General features: G+C 43.7%; 1 protein-coding gene across 4 annotated transcripts in view; it reads left to right on the top strand.

The window, feature by feature from the left end:
* LOC148638618 (serine/threonine-protein kinase WNK4-like) overlaps window positions 1-19299 on the top strand; it is a 70578-nt gene that overhangs the window by 21831 nt on the left and 29448 nt on the right. For all 4 annotated transcript variants that reach the window (XM_088622722.1, XM_088622724.1, XM_088622723.1 and 1 more), the window contains exons 2-4: window positions 10936-11108; window positions 11331-11551; window positions 12146-12303. In XM_088622722.1, coding sequence (XP_088478848.1) covers window positions 10936-11108; window positions 11331-11551; window positions 12146-12303 — 552 coding nt within the window. The remainder of the gene's footprint in view (window positions 1-10935; window positions 11109-11330; window positions 11552-12145; window positions 12304-19299) is intronic.

A 19299-nucleotide genomic window follows, 5' to 3' on the forward strand; every position in this document is an offset into this window, starting at 1 on the left:
TCGTGCAAACATCACGCAGATAGCGCCCCAGGTGGGCGGAGTGGTGCCTCTGTGGCTCAGGATCTGCACCTGTGACTGGAAGGTTGCCAGTTCAAATCCCGCGGCCGGCAGAGGAATCCTACTCCATTGGGCCCCTGAGCAAGGCCCTTAACCCCAACTGCTCCAGGGGCGCCGTATAATGGCTGACCCTGCGCTCTGACCCCAGGCTTCTCTCCCTGTCTGTGTGTCTGTGTCTTATGGAGGGCAAGCTGGGGTATGTGAAAAGATGAATTCCTAATGCAGGAAATTGTATAGGGCTAATAAAGAAACATTATATGAATGGAAGACAGGGCCCCGGCTCTGTGAGGCTGCAATGCTGACCACTGCGCCACTGTGCCACCCACTCTTTGAACTTCTGATATCCAAAAGTTGTTTTGTTCCTCTGGTATTGCAGTTATGTTACCAAGAGAGCCAGATGGCTGTTGTAGTGTATCCATCTTGTTATGAAATCTGAATTAGGTGTCAGGTGTGCACTTGCCCTCTGGAATCGCGTATTATTTCTTTGTGTTATTTGTTCCTGAGCGGGGAAGGGCTTCACATGGTCACCCCTGAGGGCTGTGTGTGGAGCAGAGCTGTGGCCCGTCAGAGATGTGCGCCGAGGACACAGGTGGCTTTTCCAGTCCGCAGGCGGTTTGTTTTAGGGAGGCAGCTGAGGGGGTGAGGAGGGAGGTGAGCGGAGGACGCAGAGTGGGAGAGGGGGCACACAGGAACGAGTGAGTTACACCCAGCAAAGACAGGAAGACAGTGAAGAGGGGGACAGGCAATGAGACAGAAAGAGGGGATAGAAGGGAAGTTGTGTACGTTAGACAGAAAATATTAAAAAAGAAAGGACAGTTCCTGCTGTTTATTTTTTCTCCTGTCTGCTGTATTATTTCTCCAGTCTGGGAGTCTGGGACAAAAAATGGGACAACTGGTTTCATCCCAAAAAGTAAATGGCTAATTTACTTTTTTACTAAAGCACAGTGTTACTCTTAAGAGACACCAGTTGTCAATATTATGACTGCAGCTGCTGTATCATGTACTCTGTTGCTAATAAAGTATTAAAACTGGAAACAGACGTCTAAATGAAGGCGCACTGTCGTACTTTGAAAAGCTTTTTGAAACTGGAAAGTTTTAAGTTGACATTCTGCTCTTCTGGCAGGAGTAAGTTGTTTTATTTGAGAACAATTGGAATGTCTTCTGTGGAGTCATTAACACAGCTCTCTGTTTCCTATGAAGTGGACAGAAAATAAACAGTACATTGGAAGGGTTCTCTTCTTCTCTTTAAATGTTAAAAGGATAGTTTGTAAGACTTCAATGTCTAGTGTGCTCCTGATCTTTCATTTTATACTTTGGTTTAAAGGTTTGTCCTGTTTTCTAGAAATGTATCTCCAGAAGAGCTACAGTGAAAGTTTTTGCTGGTCAAAAGGTAAATATTTAACCTAGTGAGTACAGCTTTAGCTTAAAATGATATCCGCTGCCTGGTCTTCCAAATAAAACTGCCAACAGCTTTTTTAGAATTTGTGTTTAGATTTGTGGAAACTTAAAAGTGCAGGTGGAAAAAAATGAATTAAACTCGTAGATAACGGCAAGCTTTGAACAAAAGGTTTGAAATAATTCCTATCACTGGTTTTCCCTACAGTATGCAGACATGGGCTTATCTGGATTTGCACACCCTGGTTAACAAGTCTCATGATTGTGTCCAGCTTTGTTCATCAAACTGGGGACTGTCAGGCACACCTCTCCGAAACCATCCAGTCAGCTCAGTCCAGTCAGTAAGACTGACACAGTTTTCATGAAACTCAGGCCTTGAAAGGGATAGAAAGAATAACATTCTTAGGAACATGTATCATCTGCTTTTCTGGATGCTTTCTAGGGCTCTTTGAGTGATTGACGTGAGAGGTGCTTAAATTAGTGAAGATCAGCCGTCATCACGACTGTCATAAACTGCAGGATAAGTCTGGGCAACCATTTACATATCTCTGTGTTCCATGGGGATGTCTTGTGTCCGATAACTGTCCATACTCCAGCGTGCAGTGAAGAGAGTTATCCTGGGAGTCTTGTGCTGTGGTTCAAGGAAGTTTCATTAAAATTTCACCTTTCCACTGGCTATCAGTAAGTGATAGGAAATCCTGACTGGAAATGTTGTAATGCCTTACTTTCATTAGTGCACAAAGCGATTATGTTTGACTGATCACACCATGTTTAGGGTGCATCTATGCCAAGAGCAGTGCAAATGTTAATTAACGAGCCAGGATATGAAACACTATTGTGCTGAGATGACAAGGGCTCAATAACAAGAGTGTGAATGATTAAAGAAGTCGATTCAGCAGTCTTTCAGTGCAGTGGCCTGATGTTTTCAGTCCAGACCTGTTGGCTCCAGTTTACAACATGAGCCAGCCGACTGGGAACAGATATTAGTGTGCCTTCAAAGCCAGGAATATACTGTAGTCATGTGGTGCCCTGCCCCCGAGGAATTCTGTAAGGTGCGAAGTGAGTAAATTGCATAATTCAGAAATTGCACAACTGCCTCATGAAGATAGATGGAGAAAATGTGGTTTTGCTTACAGGTTATGAGTAACAGCCCAGCTTCACTTGAGAATCAGAGACTTGAAAAACAGGGATAATTCAGCAGGGTTTGAATTGGTGCCAGGGAGCTTATTCCCCTTGAAAACAAAATCAGATGAAAAACTCAGGGGAGTTTCTTCCAGTTGAATTAGTTTCAGATGGTGGTGAAAATTCAGTCATTTACTCTGTGGTCCCGGCACCATTTCTTCAGCTTTTATTTAATGCAGTGCACTCTCTTGCACCTGATTAACAGCACCAGCATAATTAACAGCATTAGTTGGGAAAGTGCACATAGCTTGTGCATCATCCTGTCACGCTAGATGGCAAGTTTACAGTAAGCAGTGCTGTGAGTTTTTTTTACTATAAGAAAATACAGTTTTACAGCTAGAATGAAATCTGACACCATTACTGTGAATGGCTTTTCTGTAGTAAGATAATTTGATTTGTATATCAAGCTTTTATTAAGTTATTGAAAATTAAAAGATAAAACAGGAGTAGAGAGCTGTTATTAGGTCACAAATCCATCTCTATTATTTTGGATGAGATAAGTATGGTGTGCTGGTGGTACCTGAGAACAGGTATACTGATTGTCAGCAGAAACACCTGATTGTTCGATTGTTTTGTTCAAGGTGTAAAGTATGTGCAAAGGCGTGTGTGCAGAAATGGGCCATAGCAGAACAACGAGGAATCACTTGGGCTCAGACGACTTTAGAAATCTTGAACAGTGAGATAATCGCCAAAATCAAAGATCAGTTCATCTCTGGCAGTGCATTCAGGGGTCGTGTGGTTGTATTCGAGCGTCTCTGAAAAATGTAGAGTGATAAATGCCGTCATCTACTATCGCTCCTGATGCCAGAGTTTCAGTGTTTCCAGCTTTGAAAACCAAGGCACGCTGTATTTGTTATAGGCTTGGTCTGTGCAGTCATCCTTCTGTGTTTGTGTTAATGTTTGCAGTTCTTCCTGTTTTTCTCTTGGTTGTCAAAATACCGGTGCCCCTCAGGCCTCACTGTATTGTTACCAGCGTTACATTGTCAAGAGACTTAGAAGCAGCGTGCTTATGTAACTGTGGTATGTGGCTTATGGCCCAAATATTTCCAGCACTGTAGATCCTTCTGTAGACCATAGATGGCTTAGAGTTGCTAGTAATAAATCCTGATGATAGATACCAGAAATATAGTGAGGTCTGGCATAGTTCTGGAATCAATATTGTAGCCGGAGGGGGGTTACACAGAACAGTGATCCTCACTGTTGGTCTTGGAGAGTCGCGGGGCTCTCTTGTGTTGTTTCTCGTCATCTCTCAGTGACTTAATTGAATCTTTCATTTTCTTGATTGGCTTCCATTACCATTGCTTCCATGTCATTCGTCATCGAGGGGTGTGAGATCTTTATAAAACCTGCAGCGCTGCTACCCTTCAGGACCAGAATCATGAAGTAGAACATATACACACACTGCGTCAGGACATAAGGTTCCGTTACTAAACTCCTTAAAGAGGTGCTACCACCTTTCATACACAAGCTGTTACATTCACAAAATGCGACTTATTTGACATTTGTAAAAAAAAAAACTTGTATATCCCCCTTGACCACAACAGCCCACGATGTGGGAGAGGCCAGGTGGCAGTGTGCTACAGTTTTCATCCGTGAAACGTCATGGTGTCTAGTTATCCACTGTCTAGTTATGACGTGGGATAATGTGGCTGAGATTTTACAGTATCTTATTATAGAAAGTGCTGCTCTGCAAAGCAAGCAGTGACATTCCTGTTCGACTGATCCGAACAGTCAGTAAGAATTAAAAAAATGGTTTTCAAGAACTGCCTCCTGCATTCCAGTGCATTAGACCTGTCTTTTTGTCAGTTCCTTATTACTAGGCCAGATCAGTTAAAAAAAGCTACAAAAATGAGTCTCGCGCTCCCATCTTCGCTCTTGGTGATCACTGGGCCTGGTTTGCATGTGTGCAGCCTGGCACCAGTGATGAGACATTTCCCAGTTTTAGGGCAGCTCTGTGCCCCTAGTCCGAGAGAGGTGCAATGGTAAAACGCCAGTAAGCTTCTTACCAGTGAGTCAAAGCATCAGAATCAGACCTGTATAAACTGTGTAACATTTTACCAATTAAACAGTGTGTCCACCATGGGTTTACACTCCCAGAGCCACAGCAACAACTTGTACGGACCTTCTTGAGAACGTTTCACTCAAAATAATGGTCTTTATGGCACAGCATGGTGGCCCCTCAGTGTGATGGTCACTACAGACTCTGCAAAGCAGTTGTGGATCCTGGTTTGATATTAATGGGTGGACGAGGCTGTTTTATCAACAGGGACATACTTTAGCACCAGAATCCTAAGACATTAAGTGGTGATATCATATTCTGCTTTGTGTTCTCAACGAGCTAAAATTTAATTAGATTAAATTAATTAATTAACATCAATTTCCCTATGGGATCAATAAAGTCTTATCTATCTAATGAGTGATGTATTTTATTTAAGCATGCCCTCCCGTGATGCACTTTGTTCGGGTTTTTTGTGATTTCAGATTTGCCCTCATCTGATGTCTGATATAAGTGCAGTTCATTGAAAGCACTCATAATGTTATTTACAGTACTCAGCGTCGTGCCTGAGCCACGTCATGGCACAGCATCTTTCTTCAATATCTTCAGCGAGCTATATTTAAGCTTGCTTTAAAGGCGCCGGTGACAATACTTGTTTTTCCTGAATTTGGACAACGTTTTTCATTGTTTTTGATTTAGACAGATTTTTGAACAGTCTGCATACAGGCGTGTGCAGAAAGGGCAATCCTGATTTTATTATCTTTTCTTAGAAATGTTTTAGCTGTTGGAACCCTCATTTCCCTCTCTCCTCAGGCCCAACTGTCAGTCTGTCCTTCTAAATGTCAGATTGACTCTAATCAGGGCTCCACTAACCTCCAAGGTGCAGCATCAGCTGATCCCAACCTGAAAAGATGAGGGTGTCTTCCTTGTTTTATCTGCAGAATCTTTTCTCTAGTAACACCGGAGGCAGTCTTCTATGTTTCTTGCCCTTAACCGGGATCACAGTTTTGTGAATTTCATTTATTTGTCCACGCTGTCTTACCTCTAGGCCGTGCAATAGAAATCGGCTTTATTGCATCGCTCCGAGCCCTGTGGCAAATGGAGTCTCGCAGGTGGAGCTTTCAGAAATGAAAGGGTGCCGAAACAAAACGGCACAAGGGATTTGTGCTAAATCCTTGTGAAAGCCATCATGTTTGAAAAGGACAAAATGAAAGGTGAGCTGGCAGCCATGGCAACATGGAATCATCAAAAACATCACTTAAAAAGCCTCTGGCTGACCCTTCACCCGGCTGTGAGACTCCCACTCAAACCTGCCCCGTTCATGCTTTTCGAACCACATTGTGATGACAATGTGAAAACATGTGTGAGTGGATTAATCAGGCGTTGCTGCTGTTCTCGGGATTAAGTGGTTCTTAAAATTTACTGTGGCCTGCAGCGCTTTGCCCCTCAAAATGTGTTCTCACACCCCTGATCCAGAATCCTTGAAGTCATTTCTGCCTTCAATGATTTACCTTCCAGCCCGTCTCCCTCCCTCAGGGGGCACGTGCACCTCAGGTTAGGAACCACTGGTATCATTGCAGGTTTAAAAAAAAACTGCAGCACATGTGCCATCATCTGGTAAATTCTTCAGTTTGTAGGAAGTAAACAACTCAAAAACGTAACGGTGTGTTCATATCAAGGCCTGGAGCCCAGTTGCCCGTCACCCAAAGGAGAGATGTGGTCATGATCATGTCTTCCATTAGCCTTGTCCAGTGACTGCTCTGGCCTTGATGTTTGTCATGCATTTTCAAGTTCTGTGTACTGTGTGTGTGGACTCAGATTTGCCTATCTGCGCCGATTGCAGACTTCGAAAACACTGCGCCACGAAGCAGGACCTTGTTTCTTGAAGCGCTGTACCAATAAGGTCAACAGAGTAAAAACAAAATTGATAACAAACCTCATTTAATGAAAGAACTGATTGTGTTTTTTTTAATAATAGCCGAGAATGAGTGCCCTTCCTTAAACAGGACAATGTCTCCCAGTCACTTATCAGGCAGCCAATACTCAGACCTTCAGATAGCTCTCTGTGTTTCACTGTTATAACTCTCATCAATCCCTGCTAGAACAAGATGACTGTGCATTTGAGGAATACTCAGATTTAACAGTGATTTAAGTTATTATATTTATATAATTATAATTTTCTGACAATCTTCTTATACAGGTGACCACTGTTTGTGTGTATGCAGGGAGGCACATATTTTTATAGCCTGTTACTTAGGTCTACACGAGTAGAGTACTGACTATTATGATAATAACAGTGTTTATTATCTTAGTGCAGCAAGATATTTAGGATTCACAAAAAGTCTAGTAATTTAAATAAAGCATGCATATTGATGCTCTGTGTTGTCTGGATGGCGTTTTCCATTTGGGTGAGAAGGAAGCACCTTGTTTGGAGCACAAATCACTTCGTAGCTGTGGAAGAACTGGCACAGAAATGCTACTTCATCAGAGCAAAAATACCTAAACCAGAGGGTGTTCAGAAACCAAGATGTATGTCATGTACATATGACAGTGGTGAAACGCCGGATTGGCCAATTTTGGAAAAAACATACAATTCCACCCAGGTAATGGTGTTCTGGCCATTTCAGTGAGTACTTTACGTCCACCGGTCTGTTGTCTGGTCAGAGACGCAGCAAGCAGGGGCCTGTCCCAGGTAAAGGGGGCACAAAGCCCAACTGCGAACAGACCACTGCTGTCCCTCCGGTTGGGACAACAGCCAGTGGAGCCTAGCCAGCATGTCTCAGGTGAGAGAAAGTGGAGAGGCTGCACCATGCAAACTCCACACAGACAGACCCCCAAGGCTGCCATCCTGCAGCTGTGAAGCTGCAGTGCTGACATGCCGTTTACAATGTCTGTTAATTCTTTAACCTGCTGAAGAAACTACAGAAAGGCCATATCAGGATGGCCAGAACTTTGATCTCTGTGTGTGTACCCAGCTCGACACAATAAAAATAGATTTTGCATTGTCAGTCAGGCAAAGGAGCAGTGGGCTAGATAGGAAAATGACAATTACAGATAGAGTCAAGGCTTTTATAAGTAACCCAAGTAAACCAAGAATAATTACTGGTAGTTACACTACTGACAGGAGAAATACTTGTTGTTGGTGCTGTAGAATAAGCTCCAAACTGTATTACTTCAGCTATTTTTCATACAGAGGTAGACGAAGCATCAAAGCCATTTTAAATTCCACCAATCGACGAAAATCCCTCTTCGCAGGAAAGCCTATTACAGTAGATGTGTGGCAGCCTATTGTCGGAGCAGATGTCTTTATCAACAGCTTTATAAAAAGCATTAGTCTTTGTTAGTCCTGTTACTAGGACTTTGTGACTGTAATTGCTCATTGTAACTGACCTTGACAGCAAGAGAAATTACTCCTTGGTTCTTTAAAAAAAACAGCCCCTGGATGATAAGGGCTGCGTCCTGAGAGTCCAGACAAGAACAAAATCCTCAGTGTCCCCCACTCGAGGAATTCAGATTGCAGATCACCGAGGGCCTTGTTTGCCAGAAGCTCCAGGGATTCAATCAGTAGAAAACTGTCATCAGGTATCAGGTGTAGAAACGGCCTCGTTTTGCTGTTTGATGATGATATTCACACAAACACACATTTGTATCCCTGTCTTTGTGGGAACTCCCCATTGTCTCATTCTGTTTTTATTCATCATTTTGTTTTCTCGCGTTTTGTCCTCACATTGATGTCGATACACACACACACACACACACACATATAGGGTGCTTATAGAGATAATTGCCTATTCAGTGCGTTCTTAATGTTAACCCACCTGTGTATCGTTGGTGTCTACTTGTCCTCCCTGCGTACAGATGCCATTTCTCATGGTGCTGTCGTCAGAACAGGCCAATCAGCTTATTGAGTCCCCTTCGTGCACAGGGATGCTCTACATGGTGGTTAGTACTGTACCTGTGCATTCTGCAACGTACAGCTCCACTGCAGTGTTCGCTCTGTTGCAGATTGAGATTGAGGCTTTCTTACTTTTTACAGAAGCAGTGTGAGGAGTGACTGTGTGTTGGCTGGTAGTCGAAATCTTTACCTGCCTGGCCCCCCTGCATGTTTCTGTAATGTGTCTGCAGCTCGCAGACAGCCAAAGGAAAGCTTCCTTCCAGAGACATTAAGGTAGAGCATTCCGACAGCCGGCTTTAAACCTGCAGGCTGCAGAAAGAAGACATCAAAGATGCAGACATCAAAGGTGGGGCCTTTTCAAGACAGGTTTTGAAAGCGGTGCTGGACTGCTTCTGTCGACTCAGTGGCGTGACATGAAATGGGCTTAGCGAGTATTCGATGACCGATTCCCATGTTTTTCTTTCCAATTATAGAGCGTCTTTGACTCTTTCCTGACAGCAGTGGGTCCCAATCCCAACGGCGGTGCAGTCCACAGGGGTGGACCCAGCTTTGTCAAAGTGTGTTTTGTAAACTGTAATGAGTGGATCCTAATTGGTTGGTACATCAGAATGTTCACGTTGCGTTTGTACACTATATGAGGTGTGTATGTGCATCACTTGGTTGTTAGTGTTAAGTTAGGAACAAATCTGCAGGCCAGAGAGGTTGGAAGGTGATAATTGCTAGTCTTTGAATCTTTTTAGGGTCTGTTGGACTGTTGTGTTTTAAAAAGCAGGAAACAGTGAAAAGGAAGCAGCATGTACAGTATATGGGATATAGGCATTTAAGATTAGTTAAATGTTAAGTTAGCCTGATGGAGCTACAGGTTGTTCTGCTTCCTGTAAACCTGTTTTTTTGTTTGAACCAGCAATAATAAAGTCAGGAACTATCCTAAATCCTTTGGTGCACCTCAGTATGTTGAAGATTTGCATGTGTGGAAGTCCTGAATGGCCAGCCTGAAGCAGGGATCTTATTTCATTGGATTATAGCTCATCTGTATTACGTGTGTTTTAAAAGACCCCTGAGACAAGGGAAATACAGCTTTCCAACACACATCTGTACTTGTGCTGCTGCAGTTTTTTTTTCGAAGGCTGGGGATTATTTAGTTCTTCCGTCTAATTCTCCTCCTTCCTCAATGAGGTGTTTTAAGATAAACAGTAACTCTGATCTGCCAAACTGACCTCAGTCTGCTTTTTCCCCTCTCTGACTGCTCTGCAAAGCCAGTAAATACCCAGTGACAGTTTTACAAATTGAGGGGGGATCCTTTTTTATGAATTTGTAGATTAATTTTCATTAAGAACCTTGTCAAAGAGTTAAGATGGTAATGTTGTGTTATATCTCCTGAGCTGTGGATATCGCACATTGAGCGTGAGAGTTCCATCTCTCACCACTGCTTGGCTTGCAGCAGGTCAGGGTGACTGAGAGGTTACCCAGTGTGCGCTTAGGGACTGAGGGCTGTAGCAAGACTTGATCAATGGAGGACCTGTGCCAGAAACATTGAGCCCCATTCACAGCGCCGCAAGACTGTTTGTATGAGACCTCATCCAGTGTTTTTTTTTAAAGATCCATGTTTTTCTTTTCTCCACGGTAGCAATGTTCAATTCAAGGTTTACACTTCTCAGACTTTAGGCAGGTAATGGTGCCCCCACACACAGAAAAAAATAAATAAAACTTCGCTGTGACTTCGCGCCATCAACAGAACGTCAGACCTGGGATTCAAAACGACAATAAAAAGGTGTGCGCTTTGCCTTCCTGATTTCAATTTTCGGTTAACTTCCTTTTCTCTGCCGCAAAACAAGACTTTCACTGACGCTTCAAGGCCTGTCTCGGGATGTTCGTCCTCTCCCTCGGGGGTTGACAATTCGTGGTGTTTACATGCCGGCTCCTTTTCAAGTGTCCCCGCTGAAGAAGCAGCCTCTAGAATCATTAAGGAAAAAGGCACTCCGGGGCTCGGAGCTGTCGCCCGGCAGCGAGTTTTGTTGGAGCAGGCAGCCAAAACAGTGACAGTCTTCTATACCTTTGAGTGCCTTATTGCTTTTATGAAACAGGTTTGAGTTCCCTAGACCGCACATAACTTGTCCTAGACTCCACATTGTGCAGTGTAATGACAAGACTTGCAGTGCTGGTTGACCTGCCATGTCTCTGAGAGTCCCTGTGAAATTATTGGCTCGTGCGTACGCTAGGCGCGTACATCGGTGTTGTTCCAGTGGGCTGTGTGACTGCTCTGGCGAGGTGACAGTTGTGTTTGCCCTGGGCTGACGAGCTGCGAGTGTTCCCTGGACGTGACCTCGATGGGATTTTCGCTATCCCGGTCACGCAGAGCCGGAGCGCGGTGCTGACCTGCTGTCCCCCGTTTCCCCCCCCGTCCCCGCAGACCCGGAAGCTGACCAAGGCGGAGCGGCAGCGCTTCAGCGAGGAGGTGGAGATGCTGAAGGGCCTGCAGCACCCCAACATCGTGCGCTTCTACGACTCCTGGAAGTCCACTGTCAAGGGCCACAAGTGCATCATCCTGGTCACCGAGCTGATGACCTCAGGCACCCTCAAAACGTGAGTCTGCAAACAGGCCGGCACAGTTCATTATCACTCCGATCCTGGGCGTCTAGAAAAAGATGTTTTAGAGAGCGTATCTCTACGTCCCTGTGCTTATTCTGTCATATTCCTTCTTAATGATTCTTTTTCATTACTTCCGAATGAGCGAGGCCCCGGCTCTGAGCGAGTGAGCCCGTGGTTCTGTGTGCCAGCCTGAGCCAGGTGCTTCTGTGTCTGCAGCTATCTGAAGAGGTTCAAGGAGATGAAGCTGAAGTTGCTCCAGCGCTGGAGCCAACAGATTCTCAAGGGGCTCCACTTCCTCCACACGCGCACGCCTCCCATCATCCACCGCGACCTCAAGTGCGACAACATCTTCATCACCGGCCCCACGGGCTCGGTCAAGATCGGGGACTTGGGGCTGGCCACACTCAAGAGCGCATCCTTCGCCAAGAGCGTCATCGGTAGGCATCCAGCGGCTGTATTGTGAGACGTCTCGCAGTTCTTTTAACGTTTTTCTTTGCATTTTACGAAGAAAAGGCAGAACCCAGTGTTTTTTAAATGTCGACACTGTGCCCTTAAGCAGCATAAATGACATTCTGTTGCTCTCGAGCGCATGAGCTATTTTTAACTGTAGCACGTTGTTCCAGCAGGCAGAAACATAACTTGGTAGAGCTCTTAAAGGCGGTATTCATAAAGCATTTGTCTTATATTGTCTCCATTGCCAATTAGAAACAAGACAGTATTAAAGAATATAACAAATATCAATATAAATCTTTCGAAATGCCAATTGCAGAGTCCATCGGAGGCAGTTTAAATCTTTTCGTTTTTTGATTTTTAACATCTGAATTGCTTCCTTCTAAGCTCACACAGGACACTGAGAATGACTTTATGAGAAGGGCCCAGAGTGTTTTCGACATTCTTGTTATGACATAAAGCTTCTTTCATTTTTGATGGTGTCTTATGTGAACATTTAGATCGTGTTGGCTGTTCCTGGCTGCCCGATCAGTAAAGTTTGGAGAGAGGTGACTAAGGAATGTCCTTGCAATGCCCTTCAGGGACTCCAGAATTTATGGCCCCAGAGATGTACGAGGAGAAGTACGATGAAGCTGTGGACGTCTATGCCTTTGGGATGTGCATCCTGGAAATGACCACCTCGGAGTACCCTTACTCCGAGTGCCAGAACGCTGCCCAGATCTACCGCAAAGTCACTAGTGTGAGTGCCATCTGCTCCCTGATGTACAAAACATACATCTAGATCCTTGTGGGGTGCGGGGTGAAGTGGAAATAAATCCTCAGGTCTCCTGTTCCTAATTGATTTCTGGGAATGAAACATGTTGGCACGTCAGCTAGGAGACATTTCTCTCAGTGTGCTTGGGCATGTAAAGTTAGTCAGACTCGAAGAGTTGCAGATATGAAGCAAAAAGGTGGTTTGAAAGAAAGAAAGGAAATCTTTCTCTTTGGGGCTTGTGGACTTTTGTTTGTTTGTTTGTTTGTTTTTTTGTTTTAAAGCCCCAATTACTGTTTATTCAAAGAGGGCAATTTAGACTGTCAGACAATATTGTGATTAGTAGGAGAAAACAGCCTAACCTGTTATCAATCCTAATGACCTCAGACGTTTCTTTAAGTTGTGCAGAAGGAAAAAGGAGTAAGTGTCAGTGTTTGCAGATGCATGCAGTGTGTATGTAATTGATGGAGGTTTTTAGCAGAGATGGTTAGAGGGTTCAATGGCGTGCTTTTCAGGTAAAGTTGCAGAGGTTTACAAAGCAGTTTCCTTTTTCCTAGGAAAGTGCATGTTTTCAAGAACAGTTTTAAGTATCTCGACAAATTTGTTTAATTTCCTCCAAAGGACCCAGAAACCTAATGGCTTGTGCCCAGCTCTTCAATGGTAGTCTTCCATTAAGGGAACTTTCCATAAACAGGCAGTAATAGTTTGCCCGGAGCTACAGCTGGAAATGAAACCGATCTTTAATGGCCCGTGACACTTCAGGGAAAATAAACTTGTAGATCCATGCAAACGTACCAGGAGGAGCACAGGAGGTACAGTGGGCGGCCTGACCAAGTGACCAGTTCCGTGGTTAAAGGAGAAAGGGGAACTGTTGTTCCTACAGTATCTATTCAGGTGTGTTTGACAGAGCCATTGTCTTAAACTGATTTTATTCTCATAATACTTTATACAAAATACCTGCAATACCTAGTAGCTCGAAATCAGCGGCTGTCATTCTTTTTCCCTTTTAAGAATAGGAATCAGTCTACTTTATTGTCCACATACAGTGGAAATGTTTGTTAGGCCTCACTGAGACAACAGTAAAAACACTGTATTTAATGTACAGAGTTTGTAAAACATTTACTATGGATTTTACAGAGTGTACAATTACCATACACTACAGTACAAAAACAAGTTGTAAAGCACCAAGTGGTTACTTAAGTGATTGTGGTGGTCTCTGCGTTGTCTCATTGTCCTTGCGTTGATCTGCATGCAGAAGAAAAATCAATATGGCATTTCTGTGTGCAAATCAGAGAAGGCCAGACGGCTCTAGCAGGGAGAATGCAGACGTCTGCTCCAGACTGTGACAGTGGATTTGCTTTCGAGAAGTCTGTGTGTAAGCTAACATTGTATCTGGGTGTGAAGTGAATCCCTCACCTGTTCGTGGTTTGCAAAATGAGGAGAAAATACAAGAAAAAGGAAACAAGCACAGAAAGGCTTGAGTCCCATAACAAGCTAATAATGCTTCCCTTATAGAGTACAGATGATTTAAAAAACAACAACTTTTACTTACTCTCCCATTGGAAACAGTACATCATATTCTTTATTCACTGGAGCTTGAAATGGGAATTTAATGCGTGGCTCTGTGATCAGTCTCTCCCTTCTTCAGTGATAACACACACCTTGTTGTCCTTGACTGCTGTTTACAAGGGTGAAGTCAGCTGAAGGAGGCTTTGCTCTCTGGCTATCTTGGTTAGTCAAGGGAGCCTCCAGAGTGTGTGACCGAGCAGAAGCAGAGGCACAGCAGACACCCACAAAATCAGTTTAGAGGTAATCTTCATCGCTCCCCCAAATTACAGCGCCTCCCTGCTTTGTAAACCTAACGAAGGGACAGCGTTTGTCATTTTCCCTTCGTTTCTTAAAAACGTACCGCTGTAGGAAATTGTGTTTGCGATCTGTCTCCAGCCTGGAACAGACCAGATGTTTGACGTGGCCTAAATCAGGACTAGAACTAGCAACAAGGCAAAAGCAAACACAGCCTCTCGCTGAGCAGTGAATTTGGTTGGATCCTGGGTGGAGAGTTTGGCCACAAGCGGTCAGTTAGTTTCAAACATGAAAAGCATAACCACATTTTCGAACAGTGTCACTTGCTCTTGGGTCTCACTTGTTCATTATTACTGCCCTTTTAAAAACCTTGATTTTATTCCCCACAGTTCTGCATCCAGTGCTCAGTCCTTGTCCTTTCAAACCGTGTCCCGACAGGGGTGGGGGGTGAAAACAGCTGTGATCACCCACAGCTGTATTTCTTTTTCCCCTCATCAAAACACTCTTTTGCCAGCATCTCAGTCTATTGATCCTTCAGGTATTGTTCAGGCGTGATGACCTCGATTGACGTTCCCTGAAGAAGGAGCAGCGCTGCTTTTGTTTTATCACTGTTTATGAATGGGAAAGGGATTGCAAACAGAGAGGGTGCGTCTGGGGACAAAGCAGGTACTTACTGATTTACTCTTACGAACCACATTCTGCCGTAGGCCATAACTAGAGTCCTAAATCTTAGATGGGTTTCCAGTTATGGATACTTTTAAAAAGTAAAAAAGTTTTCACACTTTCCATTACGGAAACGACTCCTTTGAAAAGCCTTGTTTGGTTTCTTCTAATCTTGGTGCCTGTTTACATAAAACGTACCAGAATATTTGCATTTTGCAATCTCTGCTTCCGCCAGCTTTCTTATCAGGGATTCTGGCCGCTGGCCTGTGCCTTGTCTGCATCTCGTCCTTTCCTCGCAGTGAGAGGGTTCAATGGGTCTCTGATACCCTGATACAGCAGCGTGGCATGGGCTGGTGAGGTATTCCCATTTCTGGCGAGAAAGTGCACAGAGATTTAATAGGTCCAGTGGCCGTTGGCGTTTTCTGTGCTGTGGTCTCGGGGACTATTCTGAGCGGAATGAGCTCGCTTTGCCAGATTGCTCTGGGTGCAGCAGGCATTTCACAGTTTTAAAAGAGCAATTATTCTGTCTCCTTTCTTCAGCCCTCCTCTGTCAATTGAGCGTTATGTACTGTATCTCTGTCTCGTCTAAAAACGTGGTCGAAATTAGGTGTTTATTTGCACGTTTGTAGTCTGTTGAGTGTTTCTACATCTTTCTAATGACAATGATGTAATTCAGTTTTAAAGATAGGCACATGCGTTACACTGAATGATTTGCATTTTGGCCATTTCCATGTTTTTATTTGCCAACACAAATTAACAGTATAGTCAGTATCACCAGTCATTTAGAGTACTATTGAAATTGCAAAGTCTCAGTAATGCTGGATTAGAGACATGCAAAGGCTTATGTGCTTGTGCATGCCTCGTGAACATTAGCCATGGTCAGTGCTCAGTATTCTTAAGACTTTCCCTTTGTTTTTTCCCTGCTTCTGCCTTTACATTGCCTTGTCATTTGTTTCTGCAGTTTGTCTATAGCTTACGTCCCATCTTGACTATGAGCCGACTGCTCCTTATTACAGTGTGCCATTCTTTTACTTTGGTGTACCTCACCAAGAAGAAATTCATTTATTGTTGTTTTACAGAACTGGACTTTGTCCCAGACTGCCTTTGTTTTTTGGCTGGGTATGAAAATCTTCCCCCTCCAACTGTTAACAGTGTATCCTGGTTATTTTACTGGTGTGGTTTTGGGGAGGAGGGCAGCAGGGCTCTTTGTTCCTTGGCGATCTCAACACTGGCTGCACTGCAGAAAGGTCCGATAGCAGTGACAGTATCCAGTACATTATTACTTTATTACTTCATCCTGGTGCCCGATACAGGGATGCGTCTACACATCAGGACACAGGGCAATGCGCTGTTTAAGATCTGTGTGCTGAGGGAGTAGATATCTTGTCTGCTGGAATTAAAGGACTCCAGTGCTGGGATTTGGGTACATGAAAAAGCCCTCCATGGTGCTTTTTAAGAGGGAGCTAAATTGGCACAGAAAAAGGAGTGTCGGGAGACTGAAGCAGGCTGCCTAGGCACGGTATCCCGGAGCTGCTGTAGTCTTTTCAGAAATGGCCAGATCGGGAGTTTGGATCACTCATTCACAATAACTTGATGGGACTGACTTGACAGCTTGCCCTTCTGCAGTATGATCTCCAGTCCTTTGGCTTGAATCAGTTTTCATCCTCCTAGCCTGTTTTTTTTTCTTAGCCCCTGCCACAGTCCCAGGTAGGTGCAGAGCTGCAGTGAAATGTGATAGACTCATCGATTCATTTGGTGATTTCCATTTTGCAACAAGTGTTTTTTCTTTAACCCGTGGCTTGCATATGGCGGCTTCTTCTCTTAAAACTTGCATGACATTGGCCAGCATCCAGCAAACGCCTCTGCCCTGTCACCCCTCTCTGGCCCTGCCCAAAACGGCCCTTCTCCAAGGCTGTTTTCAAACTACAGAGAGCTTCCCAGGTGGGGTTTTCTGATTGAAATGCCTGTTGGGAGAGTAAAACTGGGATTGTCAGCTTTGCTTTGAAGTTTAACCTTAACCTCAAACATTTGACACCTCAAGCTTGCAATAGGTCTTGGAAACGCATAAAACATCCCCATGACCTGAATGCTCTCAAGTGAGATCTGAAACCGTATGGGACATTTCCTCTTTAATGAGGCAGTGTGCATCACAGTCTTGAATGTAAATTAGTGCAGAGATTGGGCCAGGATGGGCGGAACAATTAGGCCCCACACTTACCTGCAGCCAATGCTGTCTAAGATCGCAGACACGACGCTGTCAGTCGCAACATCGCCGAGGGCAGGGTTATTTTTAGCGTTGGAAGATAAGGTGGAGAAGAACGCTGTTTAATGGACCAGAAAATATGCCTTCAGAGGTACCATGTGGAACCTGCGCTCAGTGCACTGTGCCTCATTCGTATTTGAACACATCTTTGTTTTATGCAAAGCAGCAAAGATTTAGAAAAGATTTTAAAATGATTTGCAGTTCTTCATGAATCCTCTATGTGATCCATAACAGAGTTGCTCACATCCTTACAAAAATTACCTGCTTTCATATTCCCTATAAACATCGTAATTTACATCTCATTGATTTAGCTTTGGAAATGATGCATGCAGTCAAACAATTAATTAATTGAATGAAAGACAGTTGATTTATGATGCTCAAGTAGTTTTGTGATCACAGAGCTCTTTGGCTCAACTAAACAGATTCCAGTTAGTTTTTTTGTGACTGTGCACTTTGAGAACATATTAGCAAGGGCAGTAATTGCATAAAGTATCCTCAGAATGGGACAGGCCATTTGCACTGTTAAATCCAATAAGTTAATTTACTTGCAGATTACAGAGAATTGTTGTAAATTGCATCAAAATATTTATATGCAATCCTGCTAAACATTTTTATGGAATTACTAAACTGTTATTTCATTATACACATTCTGAGAATATAGCATTCCAGTCCCACATGAGAGGGCACAAATCTGAAACATACTTAAACTGTGTAATTCAGTTCAAAGTCTTCTGCCTTTCTACATGTTTTTAGAATTGGTGTCATAACAGCGTCTTTGTTTTGGTTCTTAAAACCAAACTATTTTTTATGTAGATTTATAAAAAGCTTCTGTTTGACGGTAGCTTTTTTAGAGTCATCTTAAGATCTGACCTCTGAAAACCTGAACTGAAAATTAACTTGGGTCAGAAGTTTAGCACAACTGGTGGTCTGTAAGTAGTTCCCAGTGGCATACAGCAGCAGTAGTTGATAAAAGTCCCCAGCTCATAGCTGATGTATCTGACTTCAGAAAGTGATCTGATGGGGTCTTTTACGTCTCTGACATATGGGCGTGTCAGAGGAGCATCTCTGTGTTGACCTCAGGATTTAAAGATCTGCGGTCTTAATAAACTGAGCCACAAAGAAACACAAGAACAGATTGTATTCATGAATTACTTTCATTAGACAAGTACGTAAAAGGCAAGAGTCTTCCATGCTGCTTGTTCGTCCTGCTGTTCTGTGTTTATGTTTGTGACGATGCCTTAATGACTTTGTATGCAGTAGGAGCATACATGCAAATAAGCATTTCATAGCACTTGTGCACATGACAAATAAACTGAGCTCCGGTTGTTTGAAATTGAGTGGCTATGTTGAAGCGGTGAAGATAATTTACTCTGCAGCTCTGCAACAGGGTATTTGCATTTGTTTTAAATACCTGCTATCTAATTTGAAACTTATTTAACGTATTGTCAGTTATTGAATGGGAGAGATAATTAACAAAATTGTTGGAAAATTGTGATGGGAGAGCAATGATTCATTATCGTTTGACTACACATGGGGGTGGGATGTCTTGGGCTGCAGATCGGCAGGGAAGCATTTTCTTGAAGCCTGCTTTAAAGAGCTCGGCCGCTGTGGAAGAGGACAAACCTGAACCCTAGATCTCACAGCTTGGCTCGCAGAGTCCCAGGGGCTGCATTGCTTGTTGAGGCATGGCCATGCACTAGCAGGCAGGAGTCTGCGATGTGGAGTACAGACCAGCCAGAGCACAGCGCTGTCTTGTAGGGGGGTGGGGGTGGGCCGTGGCTGGTTCTCAGCATGTCAGCAGGGCGTTCATCTGAAACTGCAGAGACAGCTTCACAAAGTGTTAACGAGCTCTTTGATTCCCCGGGGGCAGAGAGCCTTGTACAGATCCATTCTCACATTTCATGTTTTGCCTCTTGACTCTGAGACCAGTGCAGGATGGCAAAGAACAATCTAGCTGGACTCGAGTCTGAGCTAAGTACAGTTACACTTTAGCTGTTTGCTGTAACCTTTCTTTTTGGCCTGTGTAAGATTGTACTTGCTGTACAATGCCACATTCCCCTGGTGATTGCGAAACGTGCCCCTCTTTATATTCTACAAGTGCAAGCAAGCTTATGCACTTTGGGAATAATGCCTCTTATTTTACTGAGAAGCATGTCATTATGCTAATAGCTGCCTGTACAAAAAAATAACTCTCAAAAGTATTTGTAAAACACCATTAAACCATTAAGAACCAATTAAGGAGTAAAAACAATGGA

Source organism: Lepisosteus platostomus, chromosome 28 (assembly GCF_059453375.1).
Source record: "Lepisosteus platostomus isolate fLepPlt1 chromosome 28, fLepPlt1.hap1, whole genome shotgun sequence".
NCBI classification, from domain to species: domain Eukaryota; kingdom Metazoa; phylum Chordata; class Actinopteri; order Semionotiformes; family Lepisosteidae; genus Lepisosteus; species Lepisosteus platostomus.